Source organism: Aulonocara stuartgranti (assembly GCF_965226115.1).
Source record: "Aulonocara stuartgranti genome assembly, chromosome: 7".
NCBI classification, from domain to species: Eukaryota; Metazoa; Chordata; class Actinopteri; order Cichliformes; family Cichlidae; genus Aulonocara; species Aulonocara stuartgranti.
Window position 1 is genome coordinate 68,169,085 of NC_138945.1, and position 24,031 is coordinate 68,193,115.

Here is a 24,031-nt window from a genome sequence, read left to right on the forward strand (position 1 = left end):
TTTTCCCTCCCTTTGCTGTTCTGCTCGAATCGCTAACAAAAGTTTTTTACATCTATCTGCAGCTTTGGCTAAAAATGCACGAGCGCTCCGAGCTGACCGAGAAAGATTTAATTCCACAGTAGCCTTTTCCACAAACCCAGCTTCCTCCTGTGCCAGTCAAACCCAAAGTGGCCATAATGGGCTATGACACACGGCGCCCAAAACATTGTTTCAGAAATAGATCTGGAGGGCCACCGCTCTTGGCGTGTAGCAGCAGGTACCCAACAAAGCCTAAATGTCACCCACATTATACATCGCACGAAGGATGGGAGGGATCGATCAGTCACTGTGTGGTCGCACAGCAAATTAACCTTTAAGTAAAGACGCGATGCTGATGTTTAACCACAGAGCGTCCATAAATGCGCGGTAGCTTTTAACGTGTAGAGTCTTCAGGATAAGCATTGCTCCCATCTAAGAACACTAGACGGCTAACATCGCCAAAGCTAAGACAGCATAGCTGGTCCAGATCTGTGTAGTTTCTCAAAGCTCCCACCAGTGTTTCATTTCCACAGAATGTCCCAGCTGCCACGTATGGCAACATTTACATTATAATGTTGGATACCATTAAAAGGCCAATCGCATATCGCAAAAGAACAATTACTCATGTCAGTTCCTGCATCTGAGAAGAGACGTGACACCCAAAGGAAAAAGGTTTCCGTGCTGGAGAATTTCATGACATGAGAGGCAAAAATTTATTTTTCAGGTTTTTTCGAGTTAAAAAAGAAAAAAGACACATTTTCATGCAAGAAGGAAAACTGAAAGATTTAATGATGCTCTTTTAAACATGGATTTAATTTCAAAGAAATCAGAGCAAGTGTGTAACAATTAAAAAGTTTAAATAAGTAACAGCCAAAAACAGCACTGGTAAAGACTTTGCTTACTGTGTGAACAGACAGAACAGAAAAGCAGCAGAGTAGCGATGGATCCAAACAGATCTGAACTTTATACACTGTATTTAATAAAGTGACGATTCATCCATAGAAAAATGCATCTTAATAAATCCACCATCAAAAACGACCCTGAGACCACCACAAACTGCACAACTGAAACGAGCAGGAAGATCACATCCAGAGTTCAGTTCATATTCTGCAATTACGTTTTTTCTTACATCAAAATCGATTTGCAATCAGAATCAGTCGGCGCCAACCAGCTGGATCCAGTCCGTCCCTCTCCCTGTTTACTTAAGGGCAGTCTGGTCAAGCTGCTGCTGCGGCCGCTCTCGATGTCATTCAGCTGCCTCGATTCTCTCGTCCCAGGGTCGAACTAAATCCACCGTCTGCAGCTGGTCACTGCTCTGGGATGTGCTGTGAGCTTGGAAGGAAGTACGTCCAAGGATGAGGATTATTGCTTTGTTATTTATTGTGCTACTTATCAGTTCATCTGAGGACATGCCTTACTGTGGGCACAAAGTTAGAGCAGAGAATGGGACACAGTACTGGTGAGAGCGACAGATCATTCATAGTTAGGCTTAGTTTTGTAAAAGGACAGAAACACAGCAGCGTTTGGATGGAGAGGCTTCACACGAGTCTAAATTCAAGAGAGGAATTTCAACCAGGCTGCAAAAAGCGTACTTAAAGCACGCCAGTGCAAAAGTGTAGCAACAGTGGTGTTAGTGAAATTATACCCTTCACCATCTTTCCTTAAAAACAAAGTGTCATCTTCGCATTCATTTACTTTCGTTCTTGAACACGTACAGCACGTGAAGCAGTCTTCCAGGTTGTACTTTTTACAATGACTAGTATCTAAAGTCCAGCTATTGGACAATAACTCTTACTTATATGTTGCTTTGAACCATTACAGATGCATTTCTTGTTTTAGTGGCTAAAGATGCACGCAAGCACAGGATGCAGAAGGAAGGAAGCATTAACTGCTTCTGTAGTGTGCAATTGTTTTTTTAACAGTCAACAAAAAAAGGGAAAGTCCACATACTTAAATGCTGGGATGGAGTCGGTGACGGACTTGCAGGAAGTCGTGGGCTGAGAGACAGAGCACCAGGAAGCTCCTTCCAGCTTTTTCAAAAACTTTGTGGTAGTTTTGCGAGGAACGCCAAGGTCATGAACCTACAGCTGCGGGGATACAGTTAATGCAGCAGTCCACCGAGGACTGACAGACAAAAGGACAGATGGACACCAACAGGTCCATCTCCCTTTTCCAGCTGTTGTAGGAGCAGCAGTGGCCCCAGGGTGTAATGATTAACGCCTCAGTCAAATGCTGCACAAACCAGATGGTAAAGATAGATGAGAAGGGCAAAGTCCCTCGTCTCTGCAGCTCTGCACCCACAGACAAACCATCACTCTCCACATACGATTAATCCTGTGCGCACACAGTGTTTAAATCATTTTTAATAAACATGGAGCCGTAGTCAGGAAGCACTGTGCCGTAAAACTGTAATCACATAGCCTTTTCTGTGCAAACATAAAAGAGCAGCATAAAAACATAATTACACAAAAGGCAGGCTTTTATAGCATCGCTATTTACTTTCCAAACCTTAAATGATGACTAAAGAGCGAGAGGCGACTTCATATATTCTGGGGAGGAAAAAAAGAAAAAGAAATGTCCGGCGTCGACTTGACAAGAAAAATATCCCTGCTAACAAAAGAAACATGCAATCAGGCGAAATCTTTCCTTCCTTCGTTCTAATCGTGCCCTCCAAAGTTCAGTCGGGACGCTCGTTATGAAACGAGCTCACAAACAGGACATTGTGCATCAACAAGGGTGGACGTTTCTGACAAAAACACTGGTGTGGCGAGAAAACAGGCATCAAAGCACTCACATGCACGCTGACTCAAATCATAAGCTGGCTCTTTTCATAAGGCACAGAGCATCTCACATATCAAAGGTCTCCCTCGAACACTCAATAGCATCCCCTTCAGCTCGCTACATGAAAGAGAACACTGTGGTGTCTTATAATACGCCGTTTTCCCCGTTCACAGGGCCCAACTTCAAACATGGACAAAATCAAGTAGGAAGCCTTTCAGTGTCTCTGTGGAACGGAGTTTCCTGGAAGTTTAAGTCAGAAATTATCAGGAGGCAGCAGGCTCATTCATAATTTGGCACACTAAACGCCTTACTAGACATGCTCCATATAGACCCGCCATCACACACACTCGCCGGGGCTCCTGCTTTGCAGAGTGCGAGTAAGTATCACGAACATCTGGCCAAGCCCTTATCACCATGGGAAAAATGTCTAAGGAGGCTGTGTTATCCCTGCTCCAGGGTCCGATTTAGATTGTGTCTGCGGTTCAGCAGCCATAAACTGTCATAGCTGTGATTCTTGTTAATGGGAATCATGAACAGTGATTGTTAAGCGTTTGTTCGCCTATTTCATGAGAGCTAGACCTGAGGCTGTTTTGCCTTCAATGCCATGCAGCCTCGCTCACGCCTGACCCACGTGGGCAGAACTAAGTCAAGTCAGAAAATGAAATTAAGCTGGCAGAGGAGGCGTTAGAAAGAAATGGCAAACAGACCGGGTGGGTGTCAATATCAGTGACATTCACCTGGACCGAGTGTGTTGGGGGGTTCAGGTAGTTTCATTGGGGCCGAGGTCAATTGCACCAACGAGTTGGGGAATCCTTTTCTTAATGGTACTGCCACGTGAAGACATTCGTGGACTCCTCAGTGAAGACCTTTCATTAAACCGTGGTTTCTCTCCGACTCACATGACACAGGGTGGCAGGTCTACCACCTGAGGTACTAACAGGAAGGTTGGTGGTTCGATCCCAGTCTGCTCCAGTCTGCAGATACTAGCCCCATGTTGCATCTATCGGAGTGTGGATGTTAGTTAGGAAGCACTTTAATAAGAGTAGAAAAAAGTGCTTGGCTGAATGTACAAGTTGTGTAAAGCCCTTTGAGTGCTCAACAGAGTAGAAAAGCACTATATAAGAACCAGCCCATTTACATCACTACAGGATTTATTTATTAGACTTGGCACCTTTGTGATATAATTATAGAAAGTTGTGTTCAGACAAACGACCACCAGCTCAGTGAACAGTTTAAATGAGAAATGCAGAAGGTGAAAGAATCTACAGCTGAGCACAAACGTGCATTTCAACATGTGATATAACATGAAGCCGTTTAAAGCAGCGTCGTGCAGACGTACTACGATTCCTCGGACAGGAACCAGCGATTTTTTTAACCTTAATGGCAGAAGATTTGAAGCAGGCTTTCATGTCTGAGTCCTTTTGTCTGATTAGTGCACTCATGCTCCCAACTCCCATTACTACCTGACTCTGACAATACAAGCGATGACTCATTCAGTAGATTAGCAAAGGAAAAAATAATAAAAATATTCGTCAAGCTTCCAAGTGCACCAATTTGTGTTTAATGAGGGGGATCACGACTGTGCACACACTGGTCTTAACTCATCTGTACAGCTGCACCCCACGGTGTCGCACCTCAGCTAACCCCACACACATTACACACATTATTATTAGATACCACTACAGGCCGACGTAAAGTTCAACGCGATAGAACGAAGCTGGAACTTCCAACATGCAACACAAATTCATAACGTCACATTACAGGCTCGAGTTAAAACTCCAGAGAGTCAGTGCACAGAATTCCTTCATTTCCTAACAAGACTTAATTTCACATCTGCAAGCAGGAACATGAAACCTAGTTTTGACATGCAGACACACAATGCAAGACTTTTACATTAATATTACATGAAAATGTTCCGTCCACAAACATGCACGCACAAAGGTTAAAAGGGTGGTTAGCGCTACGTTGTTGTGTTTCCTGTTCAGCTGACAAAGGATGAGTAACATTACTTTAACATAATGATCATTCCTATCAATCAACAGGATCCGAGACAAAAAGGAAATCTCACTAAGACTCCCACTGGGAAATAGGACCAGTGTCCCAGAAATGAGATGGCCCCATCAGATTAACACAGAGGCCTGAGAGGGGACTGGAGTAACAGAAACAACTTAGACATGACAGGCAGTTTGTGGTGAAAAATCGCAGGAGGCACAAAAACTGTCCAGCAGTCAATATAATGACATTATGAGAGGACAAAAAAAAGGGCTTAAATTTTATCTAATGTTTCACAACATCTCAGGAAAGGGAGGCATCAGGAGAATTGTGCTTTGCCTGCCATATACGAAGCGAGAGCCACAATTAGGTTTCCATAATTCACTAAAAAAAGCCATACAGTTGGCATATTTCACAGTGAATCTGAATGACAAAAATACTGAGCAGCAAATTAGGATTAAAGAGAAAAGCATTTGGCCAAGCAAGCCACTAGAGAACTGAACCAGTGCCAGTGCACCCACACACTCCGGCATGGAGCGATTCCATGCCAGCCCGGAGAGAAGACAGGGAATACTCCTTCCTTTAATCAGACAAGATATTAAAAGAGCATCGATAACCTAGATGCTTGAATTAAATATGTCTTCACCTTCTCAAATCAAGTCAATCCGGCTACACTCCCGAGTGAGGTCACGAGAGGACTCGGATCCTTAGAAGAGGACGATAAAACAAACGTGCTGCAAAAACGTTCCCAGCAACATCCCAGAGGAAGCGGCAGTAATGTGAAACACAGTGAACGGGCTGAATGATAACCATGTCACAAAGGTGACATTCCTAGCTGGAGGGAAAGTCGCCGTCTTTTCTGTAACTCGGGCCCATTAAGGTAGTCTGTATGCGGTCTTTCTTTCTGGCCCGGCTCGCTGGGGAGCACCATTACAGGGAAGCAGTTTGGACTTTGACCCCGGTGCCTGCAGAGAGCTGGGAAACACTTCTGAGCTCCTCTGCTTCCTGTCAGTGAGAGATGCAGGAATCAGACAGGTTCCTTAATATTCAGCCTTTTCCCTGCTGTTAGTGGTTACGGGGGCCTAACGATGTGCATTCCAGCACTTGTGCGATTTTCACAGTCTAGGAGCAGGTGTTGCTTCGCTTTTGATTGGTGGTTGTTGTACTCCAGAGAAACACATACCAAATGAAAGAGGGGGGAGAAAAATCTCACACTTCCCCCTCCCTCCCCATCAACTTTCTTTTGCCATTACCACTTCTCTGCCCCCTCCTGTTTCAACAAATGAGCTCACTGTTTTTACAATGATTAGTACTTAAGGGACTTAGCAGTAAATGTACGAGGTGTAAGTGGCATGAGTGTGAAGACAACTACACAATACACAAATTCATGCAGAGACAAAGAAAATAAGACAAATAAGAGCGCCAGCATGGATCCTGTCAGTGCGGCTTCAGTGACGTGAACCCCCCCAGGCTATTAGTCCCAACTTAGATGAAGGTTTCAACCAACTTCCTGCAAAATCAAAAGGTTTGTATTTTCCTGTTTATAATGGACAAAACTGAGACAAAGCAAGAACTGGAAACGATCGAAAAACAGTTTGGGATACAAACACACAGAGCTTCAGGCGCTGTAAGCAAACACATCCACATAACAACGCTTTCCCAGAGCGTCTCCTCGGATGTGAGGGACGATTTCAGACTGTACCTGTGACTGCAGGCAGCACACGATGCTTTGAAGAGGACAGAGCTTAAGGGAAACAAAACGCCTTCGAGCAAATGCTTTTCAGACTCAAACCATCAGAAAAAAGGTAGGAAATAAATATATGTATCACACCCACCACGTAATCCAGCACTCGTCTTTGAAAGCATATGCAAGAGCTGAAAAGCCAGGTACACACAGGAAGAACAGAAAGCACACCAAGCCGGAGCTAAACAGCCTACGAGCGATTAGAACTGCAAAGCCTTCAGTCTGCCTAAGTAGCTTGGTGTCCTCGACGGTGGGCGATTATCTTGCGCTTGGCTTTGGGGGGATATCAGACTGTCAGGGCGCAGTTAGAGAACAGCCAGCTGGTCGTGGCATGGAGAAGCGTTTCTATCACGGTGGAGCAGATGAGCAAAGCTTTCCTGGGGGCAACAAATAAATAAGAAAGTTGCAAGTACTAAGAATATAACTGCTCTGAGACCAGCCGGTCAACCGTGACGACAGCCTGCCACTGATCGTTAGCAGACAAACTTCTGGGTGATGTCAGTGCAGCAGTAAGAATTTACCGCTACTATTTCACAACCCTTATGTGGCAATAAGCTGCGCACACGTGGACGCAGTTTAATTTGATGCCGTTTTAAAAGCAAAGAAACAGAAATGACGTGTGACAGGATGAAAGAGAAGAGTCCAGTGTCCAAGGCGGAGTGACTACCAGACCTAACGCGCCCAAGAAGCGGAAAGAGGTCTTTGTGTGACGGCAGAGTCACGGTCATGGGTTAGAGCGCTTTAACCTTCTGATCCTCTGCCCTCCTCATGTGGATTCTGAACCTTGAATTTTCTCCAAGAAACCAGACTCACACAACCTCCCAAAAACATGCGAGTGGAAACTTTCAGCACCAAAGAAGTTTACTTGGTATAAAGCGTTGCTTAATTTCCTGGTGCTACATTCCTTAGATAAAGAAATTACTATTAGCGGGCTGTAAAAGTGTGATAACATTGTTCAAACAAAAAAACAAAAAGTCGAGGAATCAAAATCCAATGATGGCTGAAAAACAGGAAACTAAAGAGGAAAGCTCGTGAGGCTTTCAGCCTTAACAGCTGATAAATCAAAGCACACACGTCTAGTTCCTGAGAGTCACCATCAACAAGCTGATGGCCGCACTGTGGAAAATCCCATCTGTTTCAGGCTGAGAACACTTGTCCATACAAGACTTGTCTTAATATGATAGGGCAGCTTTTAGAGTGCCTTTACGGTCCATGACCTCACTCTGTAGCGCGCGCACACACACGCGACATTAAAAAAGGAGTAACGAGAACAAAACCAAAGCCCAGGAGTCATTCTTTTGAACGTTACCAGCCAATGCCACATCCAGCTGGAATACTTCGTAACTTTCCACACGGCGGTGTCCGCAAACGCCTCCTCCCCCATCCATCCATGTGTCAAAGCAGCGGGGTCTCGTCAACACAGCGCCAAACGCTTACGGCGAAGGTTTTGGTGTAGACACGCAGCGTTGTGTCGGCCGGGGAGAGAGTAAAGTTACTGCCACCACGGCACTTGGCACGGCATCGGTGTCCAGGGAGCCCGGTGGCAAAGTGGCGGTCTGCGACGCAGAGTGGAAAAAACTTCCGGACAGCACCACGCTGCTGAACCCTGGCTAACCGCACACCTTTTAGCCGCAGGCTCGAGCACACACCGCCTCACACCTACCTCCGTTTCCAGGTCAGCTGTATCACGGTCTCCGGCGTGGTACGACTCGGGGACGCTTGGGTCAAATTTTAAAGCCGCTGTCTGCAGTTTCGACGCGGTGAACAACGTTGCAAGGCAGCCACATACAAAGAATAAGTTTCAGCACATAGAGCAGCCGACATGTGATAGATGTGTATCACACACGAAAGCCTTACTGAACACAGACAGAATCGCGCTAACAACTCGTTTGGGTGCAAACTTAACCGTAAGTTCCGCGGAGCTCCGAGAAATCCATGCAGCAACTTGCTCGCTCCCGACAGCCCCTGTTGCTTAACTTGTAGCGAGCCAACTACCCAGCTGTGACAACCTCCGTCAAGCCAGTGGCAGCGACAGCGGTAACTTCCGGTTTGGAACTTCGAAATAAATGTAGCAAAAACTAGAATAACACGTTAATGACAATTTATAAAACAAAAACGCCACACAAAAAGAAGATTTCGTTTATTTTATTTAATCAAAGACCTAAAATAACAAATACATTCTTTGCTGTTATTTTTAAAGCGTTTCACAAGAGATATTCACGTTTTTATTTTTTTAAGCAAAAAAAAAAAAGCATCTTCCGGTAGCAGCACCTGTGACGTATGATTTTTCTACTGGCGCTCTCGGGTTTGCTCGTTTTCATGTTCAGCATTTGTCTGTTAGCATTTTCATATCATTAAAATTTCTGTATATAAATTGTATTTAATTTTTGCCATTTCCAACCAACTGTGGAGAAGCTGCGTGTAACAGCTGACTTACCCTTTAAATTCAAATTCTGTCACATACGCAGTATGACACGTGGTGCTTATTGCTGTGCAGCAAGAATTGACCGTAAGATAAAGGGTATAGTACAGTAAGTGATATTTATGTAAATTACACCTTTACTTGACTTTTTACTTTTGCAGAGGATTGTATATTACATCATCCATTACCAATCACCGGTAATACCAGTGTAAAATAATATTTCTGATTGTTATCGCATCAAATAATGATGCATTTTTATGCATGTAATTACATGTTTGTGACTGTACACACACTTTGTACAGCAATTTGGGCAACGTTGTATTTGAAAGCTCATTTAAAAATACATTTTATTTGCTTACTGAATGTATGCAAAAGTACTTTCAGCAGTTCTCTCATTTCTGTGCCTGGACTCTATATATACACACACACACACACACACACACACACACACACACACACACACACACACACACACACTTGCTTGAGTGTGTAAATTTTCATGCATTTTAAGCTTGTGCACAATCAAAGCCTCCAAGACCAATCCTGAGAATGCTGAACACTTTGCAACACATATTCTTACAGCTTTGTGGCTTCTCAGCCTGGCTGCATGATAAAAACAGTTGCAAGTTTCAACACAGCGCCATTCAAAAATCTCATAACTCTCTCTGGGCACAGCTGATTGCTACACTGTCAACTCTTTTAATCAGCCTAATGTCACCACTGAATGCCGCAGTGGCAAACTTTGTGAGAAACTAAATGGATTATCTGTCTGAAATGGCTCGTAGGCCAACCATTAGACGTGAAGGAATGTAATTCCAATGAATGACATGGATTATTAACTTTAGGGAGATTAGGTCCCCGTGGATAACCAATCAAGAGTAAATACAGCCTGGAGACGAACTCACTAGAAGTGCATCAGTTCTGGCAGACGGGTGGGGGCACAGAAAAACTAATCCTCCAGTGCTGAAGTCTGTCAGAGGCTTATGAGGAATACACCACATCAGTGTAGAGTGTTACTTTATTAAAACATAAAAAAATGTACACAGATAAAGTAAATATACAGAGTGCACATCTAAGTGTTTAACATAAAATACAACCGAGCTGTACTTTCAGTGCCGTTTCCCTCACTTAGAATAGATTGAGATGAATTTCAATAGGCAAAACGTTTCCTCCGATAAGCAAAGCGTTCAAGTACAGTTACTCTTTTTCACATTTTTGTCTTTAGGAACAGTGCCATCTACTGTTACGCAGGTGAGGGGGGAGGGGGACCGTACACATTCACACTCCCACAGAGAGTTAGCGGCAGTCGCCTCAACTGTCTGCAATGCAGTACAAAATCACAAGCACACCGCTCATATGAGCAGCAATGCAATTTGTCACTAGGACTAAAAGAGCCAAGTCCATGTCACTGAAGCCACAGCACCACGACATCATGCTGCTAAATCTCACTCGATGGCTGAACTGTAAGATCGTCTGTCACCACAAGAAATTCTTTAAGAATTAAATATGACAACAGCAAAACTAGCATTCAAGTTTGAGCCCAGATTGGTGATTTTTTCCTGCAATAATCAACATACTGTAAAAAGAAAAAAGTAAAGATATGACAACATGAAGAGTCACAAGTTTTTTACCGTTCAGCCCACTTTACACATTTGGTTGTCTCGTTTTTACCGACTTCAAGCAGCTGAATGTGAACAAAGTTGCAGCTTTAAAGGAAAGTGTCTGCAGTGCTGGCAGCTAATGTAATAAAACGCTGTCACCAGAACCACACCCTGGAGACTAAATGATAACTGCAGCAGCTGTTTTAGCGTGCCAGTGAATCCAGTCCTCTTCCAGTCAGAGTGAGTAGCTTTGGAAGGTGCAATAATAGGATAGTTCATCAATTCTTTTGCACTGAATGCCACCATAACTTAATTGTTTTTAAACAAATGGAAGTTATCTATGTCACAAAGTTTCTATATTCATCCTAGTTTAATAAAAACAACACAAAAACCCAAGACTTTACTTGTCTTCATTTGCCCGAATGACCTGAGGTGCAACCAATCAGTGCTTGGAGGTGAGAGTAAGGGTGGAGGAGACGCGGAAGATCTGCGGCAGCATGTTGCTCAACTGGTAGAACATTTCCTCTGAGATAGTCTGTCAGTACAAAGAGACACACAGAGGGGTGACCAGGGTTAGTGGGCGGTTTGCACGGAAACATCTTCTCTCCCCGTGCTGTGATAATGGAAAGATGCTGTTTAAAGTCCTCAAAAAACAAAAGTACAGCTGAACTCTTGGCGTCCAGTCAAGTATTAACAGCCTCTGTGGCGTCCTGAAATGAAGTGAGCTCAGCAGCTGTGACTGGAACAGGGGACACACTCTAAGCACTGCCACCCGTCAAGTAAGAATGTTAAGTAATCCTAAAGCAGAAGCAGTCCCGCAAACACACGGCTTATATTTAGACACAGTATTTCTTTGAGTCGCAGACAACAATGTCGTTTCAGAAGCTGCTATTTTGAATGGTGTCTGAGCATGTAGCTGACAGGAAGCCGGTACAGTCAGAGTCCTTTGATGCCACTCGTTTTATCATCTTATCCTGTCAGCGGGAGCTCATTCTATAGGATCCACCGCCTTCCTGACAAACCGCAAAAACTCTGCACGTATAGCTTCGCAAATAGTAACGGCCGTGATTCATCCTGCACGGCAAGCTTAAATCAAAATATAACAGAAAACCTCGCTTCAAAGTTAACCCCGAATCTTTTTCCCTTTCCTTTATAACAAATTAACATAAGACCTGGATTTCCAACAAAGTGAAAGTGATTACACCTCAGTGTTGGCAAGCTGCACACTAATCCCATTGCTTATCACACATTTATGTGACTGAGTCTCTGAGCTTTCTTTTATCACAGCAGTGCAAATATGGAGCTAAAATATCCTAAAGCTCTGTAATCTATGATTTATGGCACGCTTTTCAAGCAGTCAACTCTTCGTAGTGTGCACTCGGAGACATGCACTGCAAGGCCAGGTGTGCCTTTTGTTACATTATGTACGTGCGAGGCCTTAAGTATACAATTCTTTAAAAGAAGCATGAAGCATTGCCGGAAGGCAGTCACTCAGAGAACAGCAGTGTATCCACAGGTACACGTTTTGAAGCCTGAATAACTGATCTCACCTTTGGCACTAGAAACTGGACTGTGCGTGATACACCGCCGTCCCACGAGGCCATTTCCATCATAAAACCTGCAAAGAAAATTTAGCATGAATATCACCATTCATTCTTACATTGCTGCATGCAATGTTAAGTGCAATTATTGTGTATTAATACATAATAAAGTAACACAGTATTAAGGATTCTGTATATTTATGTTTGACAGACGGTTGAACAAACAAGAAAAAACCCACCAAATGACCAACAACAGCTATGCATAACATCCATGTTACCTTTGACACATTTGAATACGAGCTCCGCCCTTTTAAGACACCACGGTATGGTCATCTCCTGCAATGAACAGAGAAGGAAGGTTGGTGTGAAATGAGACACACGGCGGTGAACTCAGACTGACGTACGACTTCATTTCAAAGACTTCATGTAGCACCACCATCACCTGCAGCGTACGAGCTCCACAGACCAAACAGGAAAAATAATGTGATCAGTTTTTGTAATGTGAAACAATGTTTCAAAAGACTTTTTGGCATCTTCTTTCATTTCTTTCAAATTTGTAACATTTTTAACGTTCTCGTATTACTTATATCTGTGCTACAGTTCAAACATGATAAGAGAAAGAAAAGCAAACGAGTTGGTGGTGAATGATGTTACGGGTTAAAGTCACAGAACATTAGTACACAGATACTGTTTCTACAATATGCCGTCCTACACACTACAGAGCAGAGAGAACCTGTTATATGATGCGTCTTTGTGTCAAATCCAAAGCTTCTTATTAGGCAACTATGTCTAAACTGATGTTGTCAAAATGTTCTTTGTGCTAAATCAAACACTTCTATTTCCTTTCAGCTTTGAGTGTACTCCGCTGCAGTTTGTGCACAGTGATCTCATCTTGCAAACTACCTGTTCTCACTGCAAGGAGTGTAACAGAGAGTCTTTGCCACAACGCACACTCTTGTTTACTTGTACGTTTTGTATTTGGATAAGCTGCACAGGCTTTAGTGAGGGATTTCTGAATATTCATTCAGCTTTTTGGTAGGACTGAAGCGTAAACAGGAGCACTGAAGGCGACTGTGGCGTTTGCCAAACAGTTTGAGGCAAGAACAAAAGTGTTTCTTACAGCCAGGAAAATGAACACAGCAGTCGTGAAACAGTCAACGTCTGCAAAGTGGCTCCAAATGAACCCAGTTTTCAGTTTTATCTGCACAAACCTTTAACCATATATTATAGTGACACTGAGCATTTATTATGTGAACCTCTTTCCTCAAACTTCAAAGGAAAAAGAAAAACCAAAATAAGAACAAGAGCAACAGCCGTGCTGGATTTGGACTGTGGTCTGTAGTTCATGTAGACAAACTAAACCAGTTGTTGTAACACTACAATAGACTTGTACAAACAGGCAAACATCTGTGCTCAAAAGGGAAATGCCTGAAAAAGAAGCTGGCAGATGGAAAGTTTTGAAATGAGAAGCCTTCAATCAAGTATCCTCTGCTTCTCGAGGCTTCCAGAGCTCCAAAACTTTAGTTTTATGAATCTAAAGACTGTTGATTAGGCAGCAGAAGAAAAATTAGGCATCTATAAAGAGGCTTGTTGAACTGATTATGTTATTATTGGTAACATTACTCAGTTAAATAACCAACAAAGGACATCTAATGTGATTAAAAACAAAGAAACAAATGTAACAGACTAAATACAAGAAGTTTCACAGGAAAATACTAGAAGTGTCCGCTCGCTTCACGTCGAGGCTTTTTCTGTTATTGACCCAAACATGTGAGCACTGACTGTCGCTGTGCGTATGTGCTCTGTACGATCGGTGACCCAAATAAAGTTGTAGTCTGAATCTACAGTTCGTGTCCAACGAGTCAGACGTTACCGTACAGGAATAAGCACAAGCTTAAAGTCAGTCTGGGTGCTGACAGTCGGGAAAGTTGCACAGCCATCAGGTTTTGGGGTTTGACGCAAGTGCAAGACCACAGACGAACCTCACAGTTTGTGACGTACCCTGTTACAACATCACTGAGTAACAATGCACTCATAGCAGTTTTTCTGGGAACCGATCCTGATTACTCAAAACCCCTTTTGCTTCCCCCCCACCTGTATCAAATAGCTGACAGTAGAGCTTCAAACAGGTAACACAAGAAAAGAAAGAAGGCAATAAAGCACGAATCCAAGACCAGAGTCATCGAATAACGAACGTTTCAGCCCCAGCCGGCTGAACTCAAACGCCTCCCATCAACATCGGCCGCTTTGAAAACGTTTCTCAGCACCATTAATCACTAAAGTTTCAATTCTCTACTTTTTAATACAACTGAATCATTAACGTTCAATCACAGGTATGACAGTTTGAAGAGTTTATTACAGTGTAATGATACAAGTACAAATACTCAGGTTGATCTAACAGGAATACTCCAAATGAGACTTTTTTTCTACTTGCCCAAACTAAACCATCAAGAAGAAAGAAGAAGAAAGTGTACTTTATTGGTCCCCGTGAGGAAAATCCCTCTCTGCATTTAACCCATTCACTCAGTGAAGCAGTGGGCAGCCATTGGGCGCCCGGGGAGCAGTGTGTAGGGACGGTACCTTGCTCAGGGGTACCTCAGGGTAGCTGTTCAGGGGAATCGAACCCCCGACCTTCCAATCATGGGGCCACCACTCTACCTACTGAGCTATCCCTGCCCTCAAACATCAAACATCCACGGCAACCCTGAAATGTCTAATAACCCAACAATGGATCTGTCCGGCTCAACCATTTACCCGTACTGTACTTCCTGATCCTTTCTCTATTTGGAGAAATCTGATCAGTTTGTGTACTCGTGCAGTTTATGGGGAAAAAGCAGATTCTGTGAAGGCACAATACCTGGACGTCTGCTGGTCCAATAAACTTGCAGTCATTTGCTCCACTAAGATTATTATATTACAATATGCAGTTTACAAGCGTTTATTCTTGCAGCTGCACTCATGCAAGCATTGAGAGCGTCTTCTTACCTCGGACATGTCGTGGACGAGCAGCAGAGGGATGGTAACGGTGGTGATGTCGTGAGTGCAGCACACCTTGAGGATGTTTCTCAAGCCCATGATGGCTGGGTCCCGGGCAGTGATGTTCCCTGATCGGACGTTGTCATCCACACACAGATGGAAGACGGCGTGGACCTCCGACAGGTTGGAGTGCCGCGTGATATAGAACTCACCTTTAGGAAGAGATGTCGCCGACAGAGTTAAAATATAAAATGATGCTCTAGAAATAATCTGCTGGATAATCACAAACTGTTTTCTTAATACCTGGTAAGATATTCGAGGGATTTCTTTCAACATTTTTGCTCTTATCATCACCGCCGTTCTTTTGAGTCTCTGTAAGGATACAGGATTGCAGAATAAAGCACAAATCAGCAGGAACAATGCTCATCACACTATGTCAAAGGGACAAAAAGTGTTAGCAGTGGATCTGTGACAGGCTTGGAAGCCAGTGGGCCTGTATGTGTACACCTCTACTCAGTAAATCACTTATGCTGTGATAAAATCAACATCTTCTATTTCCTGACAGCTTAATCCCGCTCTCATACTGCTAGCATAACACTGAAATGTCCCAGCTCCACGAGGAGCCTGTCAGTGTGAGCTTCGTGTAAAAGCCAGACTCGTACAGGCAAGTATACGCGTTTACTTGCGTCCTATAACTTTTATTTTATTGTTTGTTTGAGAAAGGCTTGAATTTTACTCATATGTTATATTATGGTATTAAAACAGGAGATAAACATCTTGTTTTCCTGAAGAATGGCTGAAACTATAAAAAACCAACCATAGCATCAAGAATAATCAAATTTATTCCCCAAGATTTCGGGACCTCCAGGCTGAGCGAAATGTCTCACCAGGCTGGTCTTTGTGCTTGCTGCTCCGCTGGGCTCTGGCGTACAGCACCACCTGCTGCACCTCCTCCAGCTGCTCTTCTAGGCAGGGGAAGTGGAAGTCTGTGCACTCCTTTGCCACAGTTGCAAAGTCTGTGGGTTGACATAGAGCAGGCCCCAGATGAACTCAAACACAGTGGAACCAAATGACTGCTTAGCCTCAAGTTCAAACTTAAAGTTAAATGAAACCCACAGTAAGTGAATAAAACACTTAAAGTTTGGCTTCTCCCAGTAAAAGAAAAGAGAAGGTAAACAGAAACAAAATATCCACGTTACAGCCAAAAACCACTCTTTGCAGGTAAAAGCAGGAATCAACATACATATATGTAACTACATTATACACCGCGTGCTCCCTGACCTCTCTTGATGCCACTGTAGGAGTTGACCCTGTTATCGACCAGGAGCACCAGACCGCACAGTGAGAAGGAGTACAGCGAAAGAGCCGTCTGCAGCCGCCGCAGCTTGGCGCCGCTGCTGCCGTGTCGTCTGTGTTTGCAGAAATCCAGCACATCTGCTCGGACCAGTCGCAGGTTGTGCATCGTCTTTAGCTGCGCTCCTGCAAATTTTTATTGTGTTAACTGTAACAGCGATCCCTGATCTGCGCACAAATACTGTGGAAGCATGTGAAGTACCTAAGTGTATGGTGAAACTCTCCTCCAGCTGCGGCTGTTCCTCGAACATCCTGGCACCCAAATCTGCGGCTTCTGACAGCTGGCTGGGCTGCACCTTAATCTCCTCGCTGGAAAATTGAGAGGGACGAGAAACCAACCCTTAGCACGTCTGCGGATTCAAGGAAATCATTTTATGGAACCGACGGTTATAAAAAGCTTGAGCTTTAGTTGCAGCTGAGGTTTAGTGGGCGAGTGGGCGTGGGTTATACAGGTTAGTAAAGTGAAGAGTTTGATCCCAGGATCTGCTAAAAAAGTTACTTCTGCCGTGGCAGGTAAACGCACACCTTAGCCTTGTTTATCAAGTTTAAGAAATATATTCTAGAAACAGACCCACGAGTGACACGTGCATTGCATTAACTATTCTCACCAGTGTCCGGTGTAAAATTTCATAAACCAGCATTAAACCCAGGAAATCAGCCTGTTTAACCAGTGTTATTATCACAGCACATATCAGATAATGATGCTGCACTCACTGCAGGGTTTCTCCTTTAAAGGAAAGAGTAAGACTCAGCAGCTGACTCTGGTGTTTATCATCTCGAATCGACTGTTTTTGGTAAATGGCCTGTATTTGTATAGCGCTTTACTAAGGACCTCAAAGTGCTTTACACATCCAGTCATTCACACACTGGTGATGGCAGCTACGTTGTAGCCACAGCCACCCTGGGGCGCACTGACAGAGGCGAGGCTGCCGGACACTGGCGCCACCGGGCCCTCTGACCACCACCAGTAGGCAACGGGTGAAGTGTCTTGCCCAAGGACCCTTCCGATTACAAGGCAAACCCCCAACTCTTGAGCCACGATTTTGTTGTACCTCGAAATCCATGAGAGTATTGTCACACACCTGAAAAGGCTAGCTCGGGTAAATGCGAGCAGAAAGTGAGGTTTCATATATCAAAGAACAAACACAAAGACAGGCTGCACTGCAGTGTGCACACACAGATACACAGAGAAGAACTCACTTTATTTTGCTGCTGTTGTTGGATTTCTGCAGGTCCTGGTGCAGTTTGACCACCCAGTCTTGGTATTCATGCTTCTGAATGCCCGTCACTTGTTTAAGCTCGCTTGCCCACTTGTTTTCGAGTACCTGTTCATCGATGACAATGTCAAACATTCAGGGCTTTAAACAAAAAGCTTACTTGAAAAACAAACCACCTGTATCTCCTGAAATGTCACAGGTGAAATCATCTTTTTTTAACCAACACTTCTATTAACACTGAGACAAACTTCCTTTCAAGCTTCCTTTCACCTGTTGTGCATCAAAGTGTTGAGAAGCTACTGCGTTCACATCCTGGTCACTCAGTGTGTTTCCCAGCTCATGCATGACTTTGTCCATTTCTGCCGCTTGCCTACAAAACAGGAAAGCATTTATTGATTTTTAACAGATTGTTGGGAAAGTACATAAACATTCATAAAACATGATAAAAATTATCTCTGTGGTAGGAAACAGATATTAAATCATCTTAAGTGTGGTTGCTTAAAGGGAAAAAAAAGATCTGACCTAATTTTAGTCCATGGAAGAAATTTGAGATGATGATCTATTTGATAATAGTTGTGTAAGAGGGGAGGGCTGAGAACTAACATTGGCCAACAAACTAAAGGCAAAACTGTTGGCAATAAATATTTAGAAATAAGACAGAAAAACATGTTCAGGAAATCCAAAGATCCCAATCAAATGCTGCCTAACACCAACCTCTCCTGAAGCTTCTTAATCTCCATGTCTCTCTCACTGATGAGCTCAGAGATGCTAACAAAGTAGTTGTGCTCCAGGTTGAGCAGCGTATCTGAGGCGGGGGAGTGGATCAGTTCATGGTACACATTGGCAAAGTCCTCATCCCAGCTGGGCTCTTCAGGCCGCGCATGTTCCAGCGTCGTCTGCAACAGTGACGGCAGGAAGCAAAACATCTTCTTGTGAAACGACAGTTGTAAGCAGTTAAAGAAGGGTGGAGGTACAGTGCTTAACCATGATCAGACTGTGAACAAGAACAGTAAGCAAGCAGCTTATTTTCAGCACAAGTAGCCAAACAAAGAAGGCAAAATACAGAGTCGCAGTTTCTGTGTTATGACCTGCAAAACATACGAGGCCAGTTGACCCAGTAAATGCAAAATAACAGCACTCTTCAGTGTGAACACCCCTCATTTACACAGGCTCGAGAATGTTTAGGCAACAAACTCCGTGCAAGCGGGACTGCAGGCAAACTGCTAAATGTGCGAGTGCAGCGGGAGCTGATCTCAGCGGCCTTCCTTAAACATGAAGCGAGGCATTTGGGTTTAAAGAAATGTCTCAGTGAACACACCATACACGAAACCACAAAGTCTGCTTCTCACAATTGTGTTTGTTTGTATTTATCCACAGCACAAAAGTAATGACTCAATTCTCGGGCATGTGAATATATCCCATCTCTGGTGGGAAATGCATCAAAGTAACCAAGTAAAATGCTTGCGAGAGACATTAAACACAGCGTGAGGGCTCATGTAATGAGATTTTTTTTGTTTGTTTGTTTGGGGGTTTTTCTTCGAGGGGTCCAGAACTCATGAATAATCAATTACTGCTCCAGTTCTGTTTAAATGACTTTAATGATCTATGACCGCTCCAAAGTTAGTGAGAGTGTTCAAGGACGCTGCTGTGCTGCTGCAGAAACATGGAGCTGTATTTATCAGGGTCTGTTAGGCAGCCAGCGCATGAAATGTATTTTTGGAATACCTGCCAAGCTTAAAAAGCACCGTCCATAATATTAACAGATATTTTTAACAGAAACATTTGTCCACACAGTTTTACAAATTTCTGTATTGAATCTAATCTGTTTCCTGTGTCACTGAATGAGACAGTCGCAGCACGATTCTTTATTCTAACGGCCACATGGCATTTTGAAGTTACAGTTTAAACACACAGTGTTATATAACAATAGCGACGCTTATGGAAGATGTTTTCTGTAACTAAGGCTACGTTCACTCTGCAGGTCTTAATGCTCAACTCCAATTTTCTGATCAAATCAGATTTTTTTGTCTGCTTGTTCACACGACAAATAAAATGCGACAGCAAACGTGCTCTAGTGTGAACGCTCAAAGCGGCCGCGTGCGCAAAAGAAGACGTCACACACGACGCGCTCTGTTTAGACCCAGAGCAACAGCATTGTTTGACTGATGGCCTTAATATAAAGACTTGTTTCGTACTCTACGTTTCCCACTTTTGCTTTAAGTTATAAAGTTATTTTGTTATTTACATTTGGCCTAATAATGACCCTGATTGCTGTGTTAGAGGAGCGCTGCTTCTAGCTGCAGATTTCTGTCAGACTCTGCAGATTATACAGAACAAATAAAATGTTCACGTTGTCTTCCCAACAGTTTCACTGACATCTACACCGGATGGTCAGGAAGCGTTCGCGATGTCTTCTCCGGCGCTGATAATGGCGTCTGTCTTGTGTCAGTGACGTAAAAGACGGATTTAATGCGACATGACCATCAAACAGCAGTCGCTTTCTGAAACATCAGATATGTATCGGATTCAGGACCACATACCAAAGTGACCCAGATCGGCTTTGAAAATATCGGATTTGTGCCGTTCACACTGTCAGACCATGATCGGACAGATGGTCGCAGAGGGTCAGAAAAGTCGGATTTGATGCGCTTTCGCCTGCAGTGTGAACGTAGCCTTAGTTATGGTTAGTTATAGTTAGGCACCAAACAAGACTTTACTTTAAGACAAATGATTTGTAACTGTTAATAAAATATCGTGTGTGAAGTTAAATGTTTTTCATTAAAATTATACATCCTTCAGCCTAAAATAGATAACATTAGAAACAGAAACTTGCTGTAAGGTTGTACAAACAACTAAGGCAGTAAAACTTATAATCCAGCCTCAGCCTCCTAGAAGAGCCACCTATGGTTTATATTTGAAAGGTGATTTTCAGAAAGGTTGACCTCTGAACTATCCATAAAATTCATATTTAAAAGAATTAATCAAGGAAGTTACATCTAAGAATCTATGATTCTTACTGATGCCAATCAGAGAAAGGCAAAAACTTTAAGACACTCCCACTCTCCATCCAAAGGGATCTTTCAGAAATTTCTGGAGAACCGATTAGTCAGTAAGAGGTGATCGTGTACCTGCTGATCTCTAATCTATACCTGCTCCAGAGCATGTTAGGTTTTCAAGCGTTGCCCCACTGGTAAGAAGTGAACCACCTCCTTAATTCTGAAAACTCAGGGTTCACCGTTAAGGTGCATGGATACAGCGAATTTCTGCTGTGTGGTACCAGGCGTCTGGACAGGTCACCAGTTCATCACAGGGTGGACGCACAGAGACAGACACCCACTCCACACTCACATTCACACCTACTTTTCCTGACGTGCACGTCTTTGGACTTTGGGCCCCAAGCAAACACACAGAAAGGCCCCAGGTGGCTGATGGATTCGAACCCAGGCCCTAGTTCACACAGTGCTGTGTTTAACACGATAAAAGCACAATGAAATGCGTTATTACCTCCACGTAAGACCTGGTCCATGCACTGGTGAGCTTGTTTACATCTACGTCTCCTGTCGTGAGTCTTTGCAGTGCCAGCTCTGCCTCTCTGTCATAATCCAGAATCGTCTCCTTCTCAACGAAACTGGAAAGTGAGTTTTTCAGTTCTAGAGCAACAAAGGACACAAAGTAGATATTTAAAAAAAGAAAGTCTTTCAGGTCTGTGCAAGCAAAGTGGAAAGTGCAACTCTGTAGCTTTGTACAAGAAATGTAACAAGCTCCTGTAATCGAATGCTTTAGTGCAGCTTCTAGCTGTCTTATGTTACAGTTAGGGCCGTGGTTATACTCAGGGAAGGGGAAAGAATAACAATCTCACCACTTTCTAAGTAGCAGGGTATTTTGTGCAGCAGCATCAGGCGTCCGTGAAGGTCACTGATGTTCTCCTGCACAGGAAGCTGCAGGGGCACTTTAAGGACACAGTTGTGTTTACCTGCCCTGAACTCGAACACAAACTCCTTCTCAGTATTGCTGCTTGCCTTGGCTTTGTTCTTCTTCATGGTCACAGCTGAAAAAACAAAACAAGATAGCAGAAAACCATGAATGAATTCAAGCCTCCGGTGCTGCGCCACTTTTACACTGTCGCATCAAATCTGTGACACAACCGATGTTTGCGCACAAAAACACGGTATTCACGAGCTACAACAAAGGCCGTAAATATTTGTAACTTAATCCCTGCTAAATAGCTGCTCAGTTTGTTAACGTGAATCTCAACGTTGGCTAGCAGTGCGGCTAACAACTTAAAGTACCACATATCTAACAATAAATAAATAAATAAACAGAATAAAAATAACAAAACACAAATCTGACAAGACGGCCACAGTATTATTTTTTCAATATCATGTGATGAACATAAAACCTTTCTAAAACTCAAAATTACCTGCGTCTGGATGAATGTAATAACGGTATTTCCTGTAGCCTTCCTGTTTATCGTTGAGCTCGCAGTCAGCTGACTGCATGTGACAGCAGAAGCAGATTCGCGGCGCAGAAGCTCGGGGGTTATTTTTATAATTTTTTATATTTCAACTCTGGGTCACCACTGATAACACATTTGTATGCAGCTCTGATCAAATTTAATTTTTGTATATTTTTTAGTGTTGGACTTTTTAAAAACGTTATTACCGTCACGAATCTGCTGACTTGAAAGATTTAACTTATTGGGATTTTTTCCCTTGGGCACTAGCTCCCCCTGCTGGTTTAAAATAGTGTCGGCTGGATGGCGTGGTTATATATCAGCTGCCAAAAGGAATCTATTATTTCTCTTAACAATAATTCCAAGAAGAATAATTATTTATATAATATTCAGTATATTAATATTTATTGAGCTATTCAGAGGTGGACTGACTGGTGTGTTTCAGATCATTGTTCCCCTGCGAATTCCAACTGCGCTTGAGCTTCATAACATGAACCGACGGGCAAACACTTTTCCTCGATTTTATCTGTTTTGATTTTATATACTGTTTTGTTTGTTTGTTTGTTTGCTTGTTAATTAGTTAGTTAGTTTATTTGCTTGTTTTAATCAATTTTAAATCATGCTTTTTATTTGTTCTTGTTTCTAATGTCTCTGTAAAGCACTTTGAATCACCTTGTTGTTGAATTGTGCTATACAAATAAACTTGCCTTGCCTTGCCTTAGGGAGAGAATTTATTGTTCCATCACTTACAGCAAGTAATTCAGGTCCCGAAGCAGCAAAGCAGCTTCAGACCAACAGACTACCACCACCACGCTTAATGGGTGGTATGATGATCTCTTTTATGATCCAAACCTTCCAAAAAGTTCAACTTTTGTCTCATCAGTCTTTTTTTCTCCAAATGTGGTGAGATGACTCTTGTTTTACTTTTGATCAGCAACGGGTGGTCACCGATCTTAACTAGGGCCTGCATTTCACCACTATTCCAAGTTTTCTCCATTTGTAGATAATGACTCTCATTAGCCAAGGGAATTAGAGAATGATTTTTTATTTATTTTATTTTATTTTATTTTATATACAGAGGGACGTGGATAGCTTTTTTTTTTTTACTCCTTAATAAAATATTAATCATTCAAACACTGATTTTGTTGAATTTACTACTAAGAAATCAGGAAGGGATTAACAAAAATTTTCACACGACTATAAACGTCAGCTTGGACTTTGTGTAAGATGCTTGTCTAAGTTGGTGGTAAACCAAAACATTCAAATGAACAATCTGCAGTGTACAAAACTAGCATGCCGACAAAAAAGGAGAAGTACACCACGCCTTTCCCTAATGTTTTCAACCGCATGATCTTTTTTCGCAGATAAACATTTGAATTTGGTCAGGTGCCATGAAGAGTCAAATTATAAATACTAGAATATGAATCACTGATACGTGTACAAGCGCGTTTAATATATAAAAAACACAAGATTGTACATTTAATATACAGACTAAAAATATGTCGTGCAGTCTGTGGGGCAACTTATACTATTTATTTATATAACGTATATGAAGATATTTGTGTGTGTGTAGTTTTAAAGGACTTCTTAATTCTAAATAATTCTAAATACTCTATACTCTACTATCCTAGAAAGTAATTGCCCGCGCGCACGCAAGCTAGCTTAGGCGTGTACGTGCTTTGACGCGTGCGTGTGTTTTCTTCAAGTTTGAGTCAGTAAGGGTGCGTCTGAAACTAGCACTACTACATTAATCCGGAAAAACTCAGTGTTGTTGCTATAAACGAAAATAACAGCGAAAAGAATTTGCAAATTAACCTTTAATTGCGAACAATAGAACGGCGCACTAGAAACAATGTAATGACTGTACAAGTCTTGGCGCTGTCGCTTTATTCCACAATCTTTGACGATGGAGTTTTCGCAGACACTCCCTTGA

The 24,031-nt window shown here is 42.8% G+C and overlaps 2 protein-coding genes across 8 annotated transcripts in view; both read right to left on the reverse strand.

Moving 5' to 3' along the window:
• The window catches only part of LOC309710509 (solute carrier family 45 member 3), a 48,045-nt gene extending 39,497 nt beyond the window's left edge, over positions 1–8,548 (reverse strand). Inside the window, exons 1-2 of one of the 6 annotated variants that reach the window (XM_082540043.1) lie at positions 8,442–8,484; positions 8,199–8,279 (exon numbers count right to left, since the gene is read on the reverse strand). Coding sequence is in view for 1 of the 6 variants with exons in the window: in XM_082540046.1 (XP_082396172.1) it covers positions 8,442–8,472 (31 nt within the window). In the remaining 5 variants the exon portion in view is untranslated. The other 5 variants (XM_082540044.1, XM_082540046.1, XM_082540040.1 and 2 more) reach the window with 5 other exon arrangements.
• Positions 8,549–9,957: 1,409 nt separating this feature from the next.
• Positions 9,958–22,159, reverse strand: ferry3 (FERRY endosomal RAB5 effector complex subunit 3). 2 transcript variants are annotated; one of them, XM_082540036.1, is made up of 14 exons: positions 22,066–22,159; positions 21,505–21,693; positions 21,150–21,295; positions 18,360–18,541; positions 17,916–18,015; positions 17,629–17,753; positions 16,631–16,737; positions 16,357–16,554; positions 15,963–16,091; positions 15,379–15,447; positions 15,085–15,287; positions 12,378–12,435; positions 12,109–12,176; positions 9,958–11,093 (listed from the first exon to the last, which is right to left on the reverse strand). In XM_082540036.1, the coding sequence occupies exons 1-14, from the start codon at positions 22,142–22,144 to the stop codon at positions 11,001–11,003; spliced, it is 1,746 nt and encodes a 581-aa protein (XP_082396162.1). In that variant the 5' UTR covers positions 22,145–22,159; the 3' UTR covers positions 9,958–11,000. The 2 variants fall into 2 exon arrangements, with proteins under 2 accessions (XP_082396162.1, XP_082396161.1); XM_082540035.1 differs by having other exon boundaries at positions 18,360–18,571.
• Between the last annotated feature and the right edge of the window lie 1,872 nt (positions 22,160–24,031).

What these genes read in the sequence shown, in the direction of transcription:
- ferry3 (XM_082540035.1), bottom strand. Translation starts at nt 22,144, where the DNA reads ATGCAGTCAGCTGACTGCGAGCTCAACGATAAACAGGAAGGCTACAGG. An exon ending in TCCCTCGAATATCTTACCAG is followed by an intron (nt 15,288 to 15,378) that starts GTATTAAGAAAA and finishes CTCTTCCTAAAG; the next exon opens with GTGAGTTCTATATCACGCGG. An exon ending in CGTATTCAAATGTGTCAAAG is followed by an intron (nt 12,177 to 12,377) that starts GTAACATGGATG and finishes TTTTCTTTGCAG; the next exon opens with GTTTTATGATGGAAATGGCC.